The following is an 18092-nucleotide window of genomic DNA, read 5'->3' as shown; positions in this document are numbered from 1 at the left end:
GCTTCCCGCCGGTGTGTCAGTGCTGGGTGCTTCGCATGTGCGTCTCGCGTGCTTTGTGGCTAATTCTCCGGGGCTCCTTCCTAGGTATTTCTGGCCTCACTCCCAGCACTTGTTGCCCTCCTCCTGGACCAAGGCATCCACCTGCGGGCGATGCCAGGACGAGCCTGAACAGGCTCCATTCTTCCCCGGGTCTCATTCGAAAGGAGACAGGGCTCATCTGGAGGCAAAAGGGTCCAGCATCTGAGTCGCACAGTGACTCTCCTGGTCCCTGGGCTCCTTTTGCTTTCATGGGTCCCTTCTTCCATAAAAACATTAAGATTATATTTTACCTCTGCTTAGGTACAAGGGCGAATATAATCCAGGTTGGATTCATTATCATTATATTCAGTTTTCCTCTGATTTTAAAGGAAATTAAAATGAAACCATTTCTGTGGGTCCCTAAACGAGGCCCCAGGTCCCATGCTGCTCGCCTGGCTTGTGTTAAGATGCTCAGTGACCGTCTGGCAAGGGAGCGTGCTCGTGAGTAAATGAATGTGTTTGGTCCCATCAGAGAGACGAACTTGGTCCCTGGTGCGGGTGTTAGGTTAGGCCAGGGTGTGCTGCAGTAACAAACACCAAAGTCTCACACTCAACACACAAAGGTTCATTTCTTGCCACTGCAGATACGGGAACACTCCACGAAGCTCCACTCCACGTGGTGACTCAGGGATCCAGTCTCCTTTCATCTTGAGGCTGTGCCATCCAGAGCATACGGCTTCCTGGTCACCACGGCAGGGAGACCTCTTCTGTTTCTCAGCTACAGAAGGCACAAGTGTCACCTCTGCTTCCAGGCCACGGGCCAGAGTTAGTGACCCAGCCCCGCTTCACTGCAGGGGAGGCTGGGAAGTGCAGTCTCCCTGGGTGGGGGCCTGGTGGCATGGCTCTGCCACGTCTGAATTCTGGAATCTTTACAGGGCAATGCAATTTTGATGCTAAAGTGGACAGACAGAATATTAGCTAAGGTGGGAATCTGAGAAGTGCACAGACAAAGGAAGTTTATACTTAATGCTTTGCCTTTAAATCTCTTAGGAATTCTCTGTCCTCCAGGAATTGTGGGGATGGGGTCTTTGCCTCCCTAGGGTAGACTTGGCTACCCTGTACCCATGAGTCTTAGCTGGAGGACGAGGTTGTTAGGGACAGAGAAACTGGGGAAGCTCAGGTATTTGGGGGTTCAGCCACCCAGGACTACCTCTGGCTCCAGCTTTATCTCCCTAACGCTCCCTTTCCCAACTGCAGTTGGGAGGACAAAAGCTACAGTCAACGGGAAGCCCCAGGTTTTGAAGTCTCATCAGTGAAAGGTGTTTATCTAAGCACAGGGTGCCCCTGTGACTAATGCTTGTCTATACAGAAGCAAAAGACTCAAGCGATCCAGACCCACCGGCAGCAGAATTCACCGTGCTTTAGTTGGACAATTGGATAAAGGCATTGATCGCGTGAACCAAAGCAAACGTTTAAGACACTTGTGTTTTCATAGTGCTGACTCCGTACACATGAAAGGATGCGAAACATTAATTAAAGAGTCGTCTTCACCCAAGTCTCCCCTTGCTTATTACTTTGTTACATTTTAGTATCAAGATGGCATTGTCCTGTAAAGATTCTGGAATTCAGAGCAATTACTTGTCAAGATGCTGGGATTCGGAGCCGGCTCAGATGAACTGATGGCGTTTTTCTGTGTATATTATAGTCGCAGGCAAGAGCCGGGTGCGGGTGTGGGTATTAACCTGGCAGTGGAGGGTATTTCTTAACTGGGAATCACCGCGAAGGAGTATGGAGAGACCCTCAATGTCTCCCGCTGATGATAAAAAGCGGGGAAATTCTAATATACCTGCATGGGCTGAAATGCACCGTCCCCTTTGCTGAAAGCAGAAGTCCGGCCGTCTGAGAGGCAAGGGTGATTGAGTCACTAGTTAGCCGTCCCTCTGGCGCTGTCGTTTGCCCGCAGAGGACAAAAGATCTTAGTTTCTGCTTATGGAGCCCCTACCATGCCCGCCAGAGTCTGGACTTACAATTTGCCATAGTTCTGGAAGGCAAGCTTCTCTCCCATTTTATAGATGAAGAAACTGAGGCCCAGTGAGCTTACGTGACTTTCCTCCACGCCCTCTGAGTGGATGAGGGAGTTGGGGGTGTCTGGGATCTAGACACGGCCCAGAGCCTGGAGTCAGAGAGGATTGGCTGCGTCCTGCCACTTACTGGGCGTGTGACCTTGGTCTGTAGTCCATCTGGCCTTGTCCCCCTCACCCATGCAACGGGCTCACACCAACTTACCCCAGGGAGTCTCTCCGGCCATCAGCACTCATGCATAGAGAGCCCCCGGCGGGGCCTGGCACCCACTAGGTGCTCACTACGCAATAAAGAGAACCAAATCACTCCTGCACTGCCTGGGACGCCCCCGGCTTGGCTGTGCTAGCGTGAGTGTTCACAGCATCCCTGCACCCTCAGGACGGTCCTGGTTTGGACGCTGATTACAGGGCACAGTGCCCTACCCATCGGCTCCCCTTTATGAAGCCTGGAAGTCAGATGAAAAACACAGAGTGGAGGACCTCGGGAACGCTGGCAGGTGCCTCTTTGGGTGTGTCCTCCTTGGTCTTTATAAACACCCACAGCCACGTTTGCAAGTCTCTGCTGTTTCCTCCAGTTCGAGCTGACTTGCCCGGGGACGGTGCCGTCTGTCCCCGCTGCGGTCGGAGTGCAGCCGTCCTCCGCTGCTGACACTCGGGGGGTGGGTTCGGGCGAGGAGAAGCGGGCGGGACGGACCGGGATGGGCGCCCTCAGGCGGCCGGGTTAATTCAAGCGGGCGTGGTTCCGCCCCACCGCTGCCGCCACCCAGCCAGGAGCTGACGAGGCTCCGAATCCTGCAGTCAATCCTGACGTCCCAGTAAGCCAGCCGGGCCCGGCCGTGGGCCTGCTGTTCGCTTCCTGCCTCCCTCGGAAGCAGTTCCTTCTGGCAGCGGCCTGGGGACCGTGGGAGGCACTTAGCCCCAGCCGCCAGCCTCAGCCCCAGAGACCCAGCCGCCGCCAGCTGCAGCCACGCCCGGAGAGGGTGTCCGTGGAGGCTCTGGAAGGGAAACCCGCTTCCTTCCTGCACGAGGGAAACAGCAGGGAAGCTTGGTGAGCTTTCCAGAGGGGGCGCGCGCCCGTGGGATGTTCTCCCGGCTTAAAGGGTCCCTACGCCTCGTCTCCTAGTTGTTGAGACCGTCTCCCCCCTGAAATTAGTGAGAAAAGGCATCTGGGAGCTGCCTGACACCTGGGAATCGTCATCCTGCTGTCTTGAAGCCGTGTCCTCGGATACCCAGGGGAGAAACAAAGCAAGGAGTGGATAAGAGAGGGGCAAAGAATTAGGCGTGATCCCGCAGGACTCTTAGAATCTTTGGGGTCGAAATGCGAGGTGGGAGAGGCGTAGCCCTACAGCTCGGCTCCCGGGTCACGATGGAAGCAAGCCTCAAACCGAATTGTCGCACGTGTGCGGACGTGCGTCGCTGCAAAAAGCGCTTTGCTGACAAGAAGGCACGAAGTGGCCCGCCCCCCTCTCTGCCCTCCGAGGAGCTCCCTCCACCGGCCCCCAGGGAAGCCGAGGCCCCAGCCCTGGTTCTGGCGGCCTCGGGCAAAAGCAGAAATCCTCCGAATCGGATCTGGACACAAGACCACGTCGAGGCCCAGCCTTGGGCGCCATCCCCCCAAACACACTAGCCTTACGCACTATGCACTCAAGGGTCGGGTAGCGCTAAGATATCCCATATTTTGAATACCTTTAATGTCACCAACGAACGCCCGTGTCTCCCATTCATCACGTCTGGGGCTAGGGTTAGCGTTAGGATTACCAATTTTTTTCTGATATCGCGACCATACTAGGTGGGCGTGCCTGGCCATGGATGGAGATGCAGGTGGCGGGTGGCTTCGGGGCAGCGGCCTCTGGAGTGTAGCCTTCCCAGCACCTGCACGGACCTCCCCTGGGGTGGGAGTCTCAGTCACGACACTGACTGCCCCAGAATGGAGTTCAAGTCCCTGGGACACGTTCTCCCCATCCAGGAGGATTGTAGTAATAAACTACAGATCCCAGAGCCCCCTGGCTCCAGACCCTGCGGGGATCATCCTGTGTGTCTGGGACTTAAGTGGGTGCAGCTGGAGCCCGTGCACAGGGCCACCAGGCCATCCAACCCCACCCGACCGGATGCTGGCACTGCCGTCCACGTTGTCGTGTAAAGTGGAGTCACAGAGCGGCTGCCCCCAGGCCACGTCCATCTCTACACGAGCCTCGTCAGGACAGACTGTTTGTAAGCCCTCGAAATACCCTCCAGCGTTTAACGATTGCGGGACTTTACACCAAAACGAAGATTCCCTGAAAACTGGAAGTTTTGCCCAGGGTGGGTCTGGACCGATGCTGAGGAGTAGGCGCCCCTCTAGACAGAATGAACACAACAGCCTGGTTCACTGTGGCCCCCGAGGTCCTGGGGCTCTGCCTCGCTCCTCCTCTCCTGAACCTCCGTGGACGTTCAGTTTGCAAAGATGGTTTGACGTCCGCTCCAATCCACCTGCTTCCAGGACCCTCCCCTCGTCACTCGCATCAGAGCCAGCCCCCTTTCTACAGGCGACCCCGTGCCAGCTGCCGGGGAAAACCACCTGCCACAGCCCCCGTCGGTGAAGGGGGCCCTGAACAAAGAAACGCTCCCTGGAAGGAGGCCCTCCAAGCGCTGGGGTCCTGGCCGGCCCGCAGTGGTACCCAGGAGATGGGAGTTCACTGTAGCACCTAGAACGTGCCGCGGTTCAGCACCCCCGCGTGAGCTCCGACCTCCCTCTCTGGTTTTGTCTGAGTCCCACGGGGCCTGCTGGAAGTACACAGCCTGCCCCGCTTCCTCTCTGTGCCGCCCGCCCCCGGCCCCAGCAAATCAAGAGCTCCTGCCAGGGGCCTCTGTCTCCAGCTGCCTCGGATGCTTGACCTCCACGTGGGCTCCTGAGACCTCGGCTGCTCTAACGCTCGAGGCTCCTGATCTGATGTTCCCACAACGGCAGCTTTTCATGTACCGCCTTTGAGATTCTCTCCATGATGAGTTCGTTTTTTCTTTAAATCCGTTCACTTTCTAAAACTCTCTATTTTGAAATAATTTGGAGATTCCCGAGAAGTTACAAAAATAGCACAGATGGTCGCTGTGTGCCTTCACCCAGCTCCGCAAGGACAGCGTCGTAGGTGACCAGAGCGCATCGTTGAAACCAGGAAGCGGACGCAGGCACAGTGTCAGTGACCAAACTACAGAGAGTCACTCTTTGCCCTCCCTTTGGTGTTGAATTCTGTGGAATTTGATGGTACCTGTAGATTCATGAACCGCAACCGGGAATACAGATGGCGCCACCCCCCAAAGACACGCCCTCATCTTAATTCTTAGTACTTGGACCTTCCCCCCAGCCCCAGACCCTGACAACCGTTGATCAGCGCTCCATTGCTTCAGTCTTGTCATTTCACGAATGTTACATCAGTGAAAACTCGGTCTGCTTTTGGGGTTAGTTCACTTTTCACACACACGCGACATGAAGGATCTGATTACCAGTTGTATTTTTCTCGTGCACATTACGATGAGGACGTGGCCCTCTAAATGGCATTTGTGTTCTTCCCCATTCACCTGACACCCTCCCACACACACCACCACGGCACCGGACGGCACACCTGGATGAACAGGTGAGCTCAGGGCTCTTCTAATGCCCTTCTTGCCTGAGGCTGGGTTGTTGGCCACCGTTGCCTGCCTGAGGACCTGTCGCTCAGCCCTGGAGCAAACATTTAGTCTTCAGGGCTGAGCAGGGAGAGCCAGAACCCTCGGCCTGGAGGCATCTGATGTCGCCATCCTGGGGTCACCGCTTTTCCTGGGCGGGTGCTGCGTCTCCCCGATGGGGGGGTGCCCGGGCGGGAGGAGGATCTCTCCACGTCCCCACCTGTGCCCAGGGAAGCCCGGCATCACTTCTGTGCCTTCCTCGGTGGTGACAGCAATCGTAGCCAAGCTCATTCAGCCTTTTAAGAGAAGAATCCTGCTGATTTTGTTAAATGCGTCGAAGAAATTAATTATTGGTTTGGGATTTGTTAGGTCTATCTTTAGAATTCCATGATCTCAGACATAAACAGCACTTCATTCTGGCCTAAGGAGCTGAAAAGCTTAACACCAGTGGAGGAGGGACAGGGAGCTGCGGGGGGAACGGGAAGAGGAGGAAGAGGAAGAGAGCATCAGTCTACCACTGTCCTGCATCCCTGCGTGCACACCTCCTTGAAACCAAGTATCTCTCAGGCCCCGACTTGGTACCAAGCTCTAGTCCGAGTGCTGGGGACACAGCGGTAAAGAAGCAGACAAAAATTCCTGCCCTCGTGGAGCTGACATTTTAGTGGAGGAAGCCAGACGGTGCCCACCGTTAATAATACAGCAGATGGGATTTTCCACCTATCACAGACTGAGGAAGGGAGACAGGGCAGGACCTCCGTGCAGATGAAACAAGCTGCTGCCTCTAGGAACGTGTTGCCTGCAAATCCGGGGGTCCCCTCTTCTCTGCTTCAGCAAACATTTACAGAGCACCTGCGACGTGCCAGTGCTATGCAGCGCGTTGCGGGTGTCTCAGGGAACCAGAAAGCACAAGCTTGGCGCATAGATGGTCTAGTCACGGAGGCAGACGAGAAATAATCAGGGAGCGGCTAGAATGTGCCAGGAAGGGAACGTGCCGCGGAGGGGGCAGAGCGGACCCACCCTGTGCCCCTCGTCCGGTGGCCCAGGGCAGGGCGTTCTGACAGCAGGAGAGAGGGCACCGGGGGGGAGGTGCAGGGAGTGTGCCCCACGGTGCCCCAGGGAGAGGAGAGTGGCTGGATCGCGCCCGTCCAGCTGAGAACCAAGAGCAGGCAAAGTTGGGGTTAGCGGGGGGAGCTGCCCGTGGTACCCTTCCCTGCCGTGTGTGCCCAGGGGACACCCCCAGCTCCCTAGTGCTCCCGAGATGTCTCGCTGTCTGCAAGCGGCAGCAATGTTGTAAAGCCAATCCAGCAAACAGCAATTCCCTTTAATGCCAAGGCGGGGCGCTTTGGGGTTCTGCAGCTTACAAGGAAACTGCATCCAGGGGCTAGCAACGGAGCTGTCCGCAAAGCTGGGCTGTGTCACCGCCTCACGCTCCAAATTTCAAGCAGCTACAGTGAGGCGTGCCAACTGCAAAGTGCCTGGGCTGTACACGGAGCCCAGAACAATCCGCAGTTGGCTGGGATCTGAGCGTTTGCAAGGTTTCTTGGCTCCTGTGTTTTCCCACGTTCGCCCTGAGAGGAAACCTGGCCAACAGCCAGGGTGCACAGGAAGCTTAGTTTGTTGAGACACCGTTCTCGCGTGGAGAAAAGAGGCAGCCCTCCCGCTACACACACACACACACACACACACACACACACACACACACACACACACACACACACACACACACCGTCATTCACACCTGCACACACGGCACCCAGCCCTGCGCACACCCATGCAACACACGACACACACGCACTGTCGTCCACACATGCACACACGGCACCCAGCCCTGCGCACACCCACGCAGCACACATGCACACAGCACACACGCACTGTCATCCACACATGCACACACGGCACCCAGCCCTGCGCACACCCACGCAGCACACACGCGCACACGGCACCCAGCCCTGCGCACACCCACGCAACACACACGCGCACAGCGCACACGCACTGTCGTCCACACATGCACACCCGGCACCCAGCCCTACCCAGTCCTGCGCACACGCATGCAACACACAGCACACACGCACTGTCATCCACACCTGCACACACGGCACCCAGCCCTGCGCGCACCCACGCAACACACACGCGCACAGCACACACGCACACGCACTGTCGTCCACACCTGCACACCCGGCACCCAGCCCTCCGCACACCCATGCAACACACATGCACACACGGCACCCAGCCCTGCGCACACCCACGCAGCACACACGCGCACGGCACACACGCACACGCACTGTCGTCCACCCATGCACACGCGGCATGCAGTCTTGTGCACCCAGACGCGCACTCGTGCACAGACACGCGGGGCCCCAGCAGCCCAGGCCGCCTGCTGACCGCGCGTCCGGGTCTCCGCCGCGCAGTGCCGGGTGCGGGAGCTGGAGGAGAAATGCCGCGCGCAGAGTGAGCAGTTCAGCCTGCTGTCCCGGGACCTGGATCAGCTCCGGCAGCACGCGGGCGAGATCGACCTGCTGGGAGGCGGTTCCCTGGACGTCCCCTCGTCCCCCGGCAAGCCCTTCCGGAGGTTCATGAACGGACTGGCTCCCTCCATTGGCAAAGGTAAGCGCCTGGACCTCCCTCCCTCTCTCCCTGGCACGGCAGCCGGCATGGAGAAGGGGCGCCGGCAAGCGTTGGGTGTGGAGGTGTGTGACAGAGCATCTCACCAGACCCGGGGCGGTGACCAGCCTAGCAGGCCTTGGGGCGGTACAGGCCAGCCGGCGTCTCCCACGTACACCCCGCGCACCCGACCTCGTTCTAAGCCCTTGACGGGTGCCGACCAGCGTGGCTTCGCACGCGTTCTGAGCCCCGTTCTGCAGACAACACGGGTGGAGGGCTTAGCAGGTCACCCAGCCAGGCGGTGAGCCGGGACTCGGCCCCAGGGGTCTGGCTCTGGGGTCGACGCTGGGATCTGCCCGGTGGGCTCCGCAGCTTCCCTTGTTTCCCCTCTTTTCATCCAGTGACCTCTTGTTGACACTGTGATGTACTTGGAACTTCCCTTCTGACAAAGGCCGCGGTGAATTTCAATGCCTTCTCATCACATTTGTGTTTAGGATGCAGAGGTGGGGAGCGGGGAGGCTTGAATTTGCGTGGTTGAGGGGATTTTGTCTTCATCACAGAGGCATTTAATTTAACATCCTGGAAGGTTCCCAGCGTAGGCTACAAAGTACCTACTCAGTCAGGGAACTTTCTCTCCACTGAAGGTTAAACGGGTCGCAGGCCCAGTTTTATCCTCCTGTCAAACAGTCGATTTTTTAAAGTTTACTGGAGATGAGTGTCAGATCTTCACTTTGGAATTCCATAAAAGAGAGAGAATTTCCAGATTTCCCCGAGTTCTTATCAGAACATGGGATAAGTTCTTTGGATGCTTTTTATTTTGAAAACAAGGTGATGCTGCCTGTGTCTTGATAAATCACGTTTCCTGGCTTATTCTGCCTTCCCGCTCCCTTCCCGTCCTGCTCATGCGTTAGGAGAATGCTAAGCGGCCATGAAACACAAGACAGAGGGAGAGGGAGGTCTGGACACCCCGTGCCCAACAGACAAGTTCTGAGCACAGGGTACCCCCCACCGCAGGCCGCGGTACTGCGTAGATGGCCCGACCCTGGGTGGGGGGAACACAGACAAGAAACAAGGGGACAGATGAGTGACTAGGCAGCTTCCCACTCAGACAGACGCGGGAGGTCAGGTGACGAGAGCAAGTGACCCAGGGCCACTTAGGCGGGGTGGTCAGAGAAGGTTGCCTCCCAGAAATGAAGACCGTTTCTCCAGCTCCCACTGGGTGAGAAGGTTTGGGGCTGGAGGTTCACGTGATCTCGGCCATGCGAGTTTTTCAGGGTCTCCAGGCCCCGAGCACAGTCGGTAAGTCCCAGGACTCAGCGTAACGTTGTCCTCCTGGCTCAGAACTGTTACGGCGACACAGGACAGACGCACGGTGGGCCCACAGAGATGGGCGTCCAGAGGGGTCCACGTGCAGACGGCCTGTGCCTTTTTCCTCTGGAAGGACCACCCAGAGCGCCCACCGTGCAGCCAGACGAGCAGCCACCCGCGTGCGGTGGTGAGGCCCAGGGACGCCCAGTAGAGGTGCAGCATCCAGGCTCCACTGGGGGCTGCTCACGTGGGCACCTCTGCCTGGCACCCACCAGAACCCCAGACCCCCCAGAGCAAGGCAGGTGCTCGGCACAGGCCGTGCATGCAGTCTAGTTACAGGGAGACACCCCTGTCCCTTAGGGAGCCTTTCCTATTGGTGTAGGAACAGTTTAGAAGCTGTGTTCCCGGATACAGCCCAGCCCAACTTGCAAGCAGGCCCTTCTAAAAGTAGCAGCCCGGGGCCCCCTGCGTGAATTCCTGGCTGCACAGCGTGAGAATGTGTTAGTCCAGGGCAAGCTCGCGGGTCAGTGGGGGTGGGGAGGGGAGCAGTGATTGACCTGATTCAATTGGTGTTGAGATTATCTGGGAAAAAAGGATCTAATTCGCGACGGAGGAAAATGGATGCCGACTAAGAACAAAACAAACAAAACCAAAACGCGACTCTGTCTCAGATCCCGGTAGAAGAATAGGTTCGCACCGAGGCTTCTGTTCAGCCTTTTGGAAGAGCCATCGTGATAACGGACCAGCTCATTTAATAAACTGCTACCTCGCCCACGAGGGCCCCCTGCTGGCAAAGCCAGACACGCTTGGCACCATCCTTGCCGCATCTTTGGTGTGCCAGCGTCACCTGGTCTTGGGAGGAATGCCTGCTAGCGGGCTTCCTTGTGCAACCCTGAGCTCCCCCTGAAAGCCGTTCTTTGACGGCAGACGGCAGGGGCCCCTTTAAGGGTGAGAGTGACACAGGGAACTCGCTGCTGGGCTGGCCTCCCTCCTTGCGCAGGAGGGGAGTATATAGCAGAAGGAGCGGGCAGGGCCCGGCAGGTGTGCTGGGCCTCCCCTGGGGGCCTCCTGCCTGAGGCTGCGTCCGCCCAAGGTGGAGGAAGACAAGGACCGCTTGACCGTGAGCCCCTAAGGGCCTCGCCTTCTGTGCAGTGGAGTCACATCTGCAACCAGCAAGGCAGAAATCACACAGGGACAGAATCATCCCTAGAAATCTCCTAGGAAGGGGGCATGTCCTCTCCCAGGGCTGCCCCTACACAGCCAGTTTCCTTCCAGCATTGGAGCTGGGTTTTGGTGAAACACTGGATAAAGTCATTGATTTGACCTTAGTGGCCATCTTTTCCAGAAAAGGCATATCTCGAAACACGCGGAGCATGAAGGGGTGTGCGGCTGAGGGCACTGCATGATTTTGTCTCTAATCTCACATTCACTCAGAGAGCAGAAGGGCAGGTAAAATGCCACAGGCAACAAAATATTTTTCTCTAGACAACTGGATTTGTTTAAGTAAAATGTGAATACGAGGTGACTCTACTATACTCGTTTCACCTTTGCTGGTGGTGTCACCCCCTGCTATTCCCGGCAGCAGTGTATCAGTCAGGATGGGCTAGGTTCAGCTGCAGTAACAAACATCCCCAAATCTCAGGGGCTTGGAACAGCACAAGTCTCGTTCTCGATCGCACTGCACACCCATCTCAGGTTGGCTCAGGGAATGGGTTCCACGCTGTCTTCACTCGGGAATGCTGAGCCTCTCCCATCTGGAATGTTCCATTGCAAGGGAAAGGAAGCATAACAAATTAGACACTGGCTCAAAAAGGCTTCTGCCCCAAAGCAGGACACGTCCCTTCCACTCACCGTTCGTTGGCCTGGGCGAGTCCTGTGTCGGGGTGAAACACCTCCCCTGCAGCACTGAAGCACCCTGCAGCCAGGCCACACCCTCCGCCGGCTTTCTGAGGGAGTCAGTTAATTCAGTAAATATTGACTTTGCACCTGCTGTTTGCCAAGCACTGGCTGCTGTGGTCATTAGGGGCCCTGGGCAGTGGCCAGAGCCAGGCCACTGCGCGCTGGGATATGTGGCCTCCTAGCAGGGACCCCGGGTCCACTTCAGCATCAATTCTCTGTTGCAGTGGTGCTCCCCCGAGGTTCTCAGTTCTCTTAATCAGCTAGGGGAGTGGGGGTTCCCTGGGGGTGACTGCTGCACAGCCTTTGTGGGAGCCCTTCTCACCCTGTATGTTTTTCCTGATTTGGGCTCAGCGAGTCGTCTTCCTCAGTGGAGCAGGCCCTGTGGCGGGAGAGCCACAGCCAGCCAGAGACCAGACAGAGCCAGCAAGGAGCATCCGCGGGCCACCAGGCAGTGAGAACGTGGGGAAGGGAAATGGTTGCTTCTGTAATTCACACCTGATCCTAAAGAAACACGCCTGACTTAATCCGACAGTCCGGGCCGGCACTGGTCAAGGGGCTCAGTTCTCCCCGCCCTGCCACCTGTCACTGGGATGGGGCTCAGCGTCCCCATGAGGACAGGATGGGCAAATCTGCTTTGGTCCTAGTGAGTCTCAAGAATATTTTTTAGCCATAAACCTGGCCATCTGGCCACTTTGCGGATAAGTCAGGTCTCTTTCAGTCATAAGTGACAGCAAAGCCGGCCTAAACTGGTGTGAGCAAAAAGGAATTTATTGATCACATAGAGTAGGTGAAGAGCCTAGGTTTAGTCTCAGGTACAGCTGGATTCAGGGGCTCCAGCCATGCCACCCGGACCCAGTTCCTCCCTCTCCGTCTTCCAGCTCCTCCTTCTACGAGCAGTCTCCATTCTCAGACGGACTTTCCCCCTCCTGGTGGCAATGTGGCTGCAGTATCACTGAGTCTCATCTCCTCTCCATTTTAAGCCAGAGAAAAGGAGAGCCTCTTTACCCATGACTCCCACGAAGTTCTCTCTGATTGGACCTTCCCATCTCATGTGCAACGCCACCATCTCCACCAAACAATGGGTGGAGCCAGGCGTGGACTCTGCCGGGTGGACAGCCCAGAGCCGGGGGTGCAGATTAAGAGTGGGCTATGGGTGGGTCCCAAAATAAAAGTCCAAGACTGATGCCAAAGACAGGGAAAGACCCACAGGGAAGGCAAATGACCAGTGCATTTTGATTATTTCCTTGGTGTCTTCTTTCAAATTGCTCCAATGTTGGTGTCCAGGTCAGGAAAGCTCCATTGGAAGCCGCACTGTGATCGGTGAATATATCCGGCCCCTCCCGCTCCCGGGTGACAAGCCGGAACCTCTGTCCGTCAAGCCCACCTTTCTGTCAAGATCCGGTGGCCCAAGATGCAGATTTGAATCCGACGTGAGTCCTGTCCTGGCTGAGGCAGCTGGCGCACTGCGCCGTGATGCGGGCTGTGGGTGTTGGCAGCTCTCCCCCTCTCTCCCCAGCCCCCCTTTCTCTTGCCTTCACCCCCGTTCATTGAGCACCTACTATGTGCCAGGACGTGAGGCCCCAGTTTACAGACGGGGGGGGCGGGTCACTGCTCTCATGGGCTGAATGACCATAAGTAAGACAACACCTAAAAGTTGGGTAACAGCGAGTGTCGTGAACCTAACGAGCCGGTGACCCGGAGGGACGAGGTGGAGGACAGGGCGGCCCTTCTTGGCCACTGTGGTCTGTTTATCCGTGAGGAGGAGCCCAGGGAAGCCCGCTGGGGCTGGAGAGGAGCTGGGGAGGCGGTTGAGGCCTCGGGGAGGCTCTCGACTTTTGGTCCAAGTCCAGGGGGAAACCACTGAAGGCCCTGAGACGGGGAGTGACGTGGTGTGACCCCCAGGGGAGCCCTCTCCCCGGGTGCGGGAGTGTCCGGAGGGACCGGGCGGGAGTCCCAGGCCTTCTTCTCCCGGGGTGGGCGGGGTTCATGGTCGCCCCCACCCTCCCCTGGTGCCCTCTCCTCCCTCCCCCGACCCCAAGACAGCTAGCTGTAGCCGGTGTAAGGAAACCCCTACAGGCAGCGTCCTGGTGCCCTGCAGACTCGGGCAGCGGAGAGGAGTGGGGGGGGGATGGGGAGGAAGCAGCCCCGTGTCACTTTTTCTGATCAGGATTCCCGGGGGCACCGGACAGCGGCCACGTGTGAGGGCTCCGCTCCCTGCACTGAGCCCTTGAGGGCTGAGGGCACAAAGCATTACCTAAATGTGTCCTCCAAGGAGCCTGGCAGGGTCTGGGGCAGTGACGTCTCAGGCCTTAAATTATGTCGGGGGATGGTCCTTACCTTGAGTCCAATCTGGGTGTGGGAAGATGAGGTCTTTTGAAAAGTAGCTTTTAATTAATTAATCAATTTTTATTGAAGTATAGTTGATTTACAATATTGTGTTAGTGTCAGGCGTACAGCATAGTGATTCAGTAGTTTTGCAGATTATACTGCATTATAAGATATTACAAGGCAACGGCTGTAGTTCCCTGTGCCATGCAGTAAATCCTGTCGCTTTATCTATTTTATATACCGTAGTTTGTATCTGCTAATCCCATACTCCTAACTCTTCCCCCTTTTGGTAACCACAGAATTGTCATCTATGTCTGTGAGTCTATTTCTGTAGTGCATCTACCTTCATTTGTGTTATTTTTTAGATTCCACATAGAAGTGATATCATACAGTACTGGGGGAGACGAGTTCTTTGTAAATGTCCTCTGTGTGACCAAGAAGCCCGAAGTGAGGGACCCTATCCCCATCTCTGGGTCACACCCAAGACCGAGAACCCGGGTGTGGCAGCATCTCACGGGGGTCCCACCACCTGAGGCTGAAAAGCCCAGGGGGACCGTCGAAGGCATCTCCTGCGTGTTCCCGGCCTGAAACGTGAAGCCTGCAGCTTCAATGACCTGCACATCCATTGTGTCTTTAATAGATGGATAATGAACGGAATCCCAATACCACGAAGCAGAGATACTCGGGGAAGGTCCACTTGTGTGTCGCCCGCTATAGGTAAGAGCGGTGGTCCTCTCCACATCCTCTGAGCATCCGTCAGCGCGGGCAGCCTCTGGGCAGGTGGGGTGATGGGGGTGGGAACGCCCCGTGAGCAGAGGGGACCCTTCCCAGGTGCCGAGAGAAAGCGGGCCGTTCAGCCGGGCTTCGGAGGATGGCAAGAGTTTGTCTGTTCTGATAGAAAGCGTTTGGAGAGCGTGTTAGTTTCCCAGGGCTGCCATTCAAAACTGTCACCAACCGGGTGGCTTAAAAACAGCAAAAATCCGTTCTCTCGCAGTTCTGGAAGCAGAAGTGGGAAACCGGGGGGGGGACCAGCCTCTGCTGGCTGTCAGCATCCTCGCCATCCCTCAGCTGTAGACTCCCCGCTTCAATCTCTGCTTCCGTCTTCACGTGCTCTTCTTCCCTGTGGGTCTCTGTGTGTTCCCTCCTCTGTTCATAAGGACCCCTGTCCTTGGATTAGGGCCCACCCTACTCCAGTATGACCCCATCTTAACTTGATCACACCTGCAAAGACCCTATTTCCAAATAAGCTCACCTCCACAGGGGCCAGGACCTGAACGTCTCTTTTGGGGGACACGGTTCACTCCGTGACAGGCAGCAAGCTGAAACTCAAAGAGGGGCCCCCTTGCCCAGAGCCCCCTGCTCGGTGCCTTTCCGGCATCTTCCCTGTCCGCCCGGTGCCTGGGCCACATCAGGTAGCTGTTACAGCGGCAGAGCTGAGCTCTCGTCGGAGGACCTGGGTGTCTGTGTCCGCCCACGTGAGCCGGTCTGGTCATGCGCGGCCCTCAGATTCCTGCGGTCGCCACTGAAAACTCTGAGGTGGATGAGGGTTAGCCGCCTCCCTGCAACTTCCCTGCCTGGTTACAATGCAACAGGCATTATAATGCCCAGAGTTTGCCGGGTGTGCAGACACGGATGCATCAGTCACCAAGAGCAGACATCAGTCAGACCTCCTGTACTTTATGCTCAGTGAGGACCTGGGCTCTTGTGTTTCCAGATGCTCCAGTGACCCTTTGCCTCCTGGGTTGGCCGGGCAGGCAGGGCAGTGTTCTGGGGGCAGACGCCACTGCCCTCTTAGTGGGCGACGGGCAACCAGAGTCCCCCGTAAGGGGACTGAACTGTGCACACAGCTGTTTCGGAATCAAACCTCAGGAGCCGTCACCAAGGGTGGATGCCTCCCTCACTAGATCCTTAAAATGTGTTCACGTGGAGGAGGTGGGGTGAGCTTCCTTTTAGCCCGTCTGCATACCTTCAATGCCTTCTGCCTTCTCCAGTGAGAACCATTTCTAATAACTATGCTGCCTGTCAGTGGATTATTTTCCGCTGATCCACTAATTTCACCAGTGCAAACCCACCTCTGACGTCCAGATAATGGAAGCCCGTGGAGTAGCCGCCCTGGGCTGGGGCGTCCTGGATGAGGATGCCAGCCGGCCCCTGAGGAGGGCCCCCCCCCGATCTGAATGCTGGGTGCCCCCGCCTGCATCCTTCATAGGGTCCATGGGGACATCGCCATATCACTGGAGAGAGCTTTGAGGACGCCAGTCCTGGGGCCCAAGAAGGAGGGCTCAGCCCCGCCCCATGTCTGGTAGGAGGACGGCTCTTCCTTTGTGTGTGTGGAGCTCGGCTGGCACAGCGGTTCAGGCAGAGCCCTCCGGGCCGGCCAGCTGGGGCCTCGGCCGGGATGCCGATCTGGCTTCCAGGTTTGTTTCCCTCGCCAGCTGGGCCCTTCCCAGCGATGAGCCTGGTCCCTCGAGGCTGCGGCGCCACCTGCTCCCTGGGCGCGCCCTCCCTCCGCTCTCCGGGGGAGACGAGACCTTATTCTGGGGAAGGTGCCCGAGCGCTGAGGCATCCAGAGGCTGGATCCACAGCCAGCGTGAAAGCAGGCGGAGAGAAAGCCTGGGTGGTCAACCGGTGCACAGCCGACACCGCGGTCACCAGCCACGGCCAGGGCGCTCGGTGGGCTCCATCTCCAGCCTCTGCTGGCACTCGGGGTGTTTTCCTGGCGGGGTGCTTACCACCTCACGCCCAGCCAAATCAAACCACATCGTGAGCAGCGCAGAGAACAGCCCCGGACAGAATCGCGCGGCTCTGAGTTCCCCCAACACCCTGCGGATCCCCGGAGGAGTGGCTCGAAGGTAAGGGCAGTTTGGGGGTGTTTCCCCCCCGGAGCTAAACACCGTCCTTACTCAGCACCCGGCTTCGAAGTTTCCCCAAACTCGAAACAGGAGAAGCCCTGCTCCCCGTGGCCCGTCCCCCCTCCCACGTCTGCTCTAGGAGCTGCCCGAGGAGCGGCCTTCTCGCTTTCCCAGCTCTCGCTTCCTCTTCAGCCCGGTGTCCCCTCCCCCAACTGCAGGACGAGCCTCGCTGAGGCTCCAGGGGGCCCCTTTCCAGAAGCCCGGCAGGCACCCGGCGCAGGCCTCCCGCCCCTTCCTTTTAAACAGCTTTACTGAGGGGCCAGTCACACACCTTACAGTCCCCCCACTTTTTAAAATTGGAGTACAGTTGATTTGCAGTGCTGTGTTAGTTTCTGCGGCCCAGCAAAGTGCATCTGTTGTACATATACAGGTACCCACTCCTTTTTAGAATCCTTTCCCATGTAGACCATTACAGAGTACTGAGCAGAGTTCCCTGTGCTCTACAGTAGCTCCTTATTAGTTCTCTATGTTATATACTGTGTCTATGTCCGTCTCAATCTCCCAGTTCGTCCCACCCCCCGACCCCCCTTGGTCAACGTAAGTTTGTTCTCTACGTCTGTGACTCTCTTTCTGCTTTGCCAATAAGTTCATCTGGACCGTTTTTCTAGATTCCGCTTGTAAGCGATATTACACCGTATTTGTTTTCCTCTTTCTGGCTTACTTCACTCTGTATGACAGTCTCTAGATGCAACGCACAGTACGTGCCGTCCTCGCCACTGTCAAGCTGAGGACATTCCTGTCCGCTCACCAAGACCCCCACCCTTTCAGGTGTCAGCCCATCCCCTCCATCCCCACCCCAAATAACCACTAATCTTTCAGTTGCTGCGGGTTCCCCGTTCTGGACATTTCCTTCCCGTCTTAGCATTGTGTCATCAAGCCTCACCCGCTGCAGCTCTGTGCCCTTCCATGCCCGGATCACAGCGGACTCCGGGGAGACCGCATTTTATCCGTCCACCCCCGATGGATGTGGACTCCGTCCTCGGTGCCCACGGTCCCCTCCCCACGCTGGCCTCTTCCACCCTCTTTCTCACCAGCTGAGACTTCTCTTCCTGAGAGGGAAATGCGGACCTCCTGAAGTCTGGGCCCCTCTCCCCTGTCTTCCTGCTCCATCCCTGCCCCCGCCTTGGGCGACCTCTTCTGCACGTGGACCACTCCAGGCTCCACTGCAGCCACAGCCTCTCTGAGCCTAGTCAGCGTAAGCCGCCTGGAACTGGACCCTGGGCCTCCCGTCTCCCCGCATCCAGCCCCGCTCCCGCCACCCCCTGCTCAGTAATTGCACCCACATCTGCACCTCCTGAGGCCAGAA

General features: G+C 57.2%; 1 protein-coding gene across 19 annotated transcripts in view; it reads left to right on the top strand.

The window, feature by feature from the left end:
* The window catches only part of RIMBP2 (RIMS binding protein 2), a 278098-nt gene that overhangs the window by 213183 nt on the left and 46823 nt on the right, over nt 1–18092 (top strand). For 18 of the 19 annotated variants that reach the window (XR_008615939.1, XR_008615942.1, XR_008615940.1 and 15 more), the window contains 3 exons: nt 8147–8342; nt 12831–12976; nt 14515–14591. Coding sequence is in view for 14 of the 19 variants with exons in the window: in XM_055080474.1 (XP_054936449.1) it covers nt 8147–8342; nt 12831–12976; nt 14515–14591 (419 nt within the window). In the remaining 5 variants the exon portion in view is untranslated. Of the gene's footprint in view, nt 1–8146; nt 8343–12830; nt 12977–14514; nt 14592–18092 lie in introns of those variants that run through there. The other variant, XM_055080476.1, reaches the window with a different exon arrangement.

This window comes from Physeter macrocephalus, chromosome 19, assembly GCF_002837175.3.
Source record: "Physeter macrocephalus isolate SW-GA chromosome 19, ASM283717v5, whole genome shotgun sequence".
Taxonomy (NCBI): domain Eukaryota; kingdom Metazoa; phylum Chordata; class Mammalia; order Artiodactyla; family Physeteridae; genus Physeter; species Physeter macrocephalus.
The sequence above is the reverse complement of the archived record's forward strand: the minus strand, read 5'-3'. Positions and strand labels throughout refer to the sequence as shown.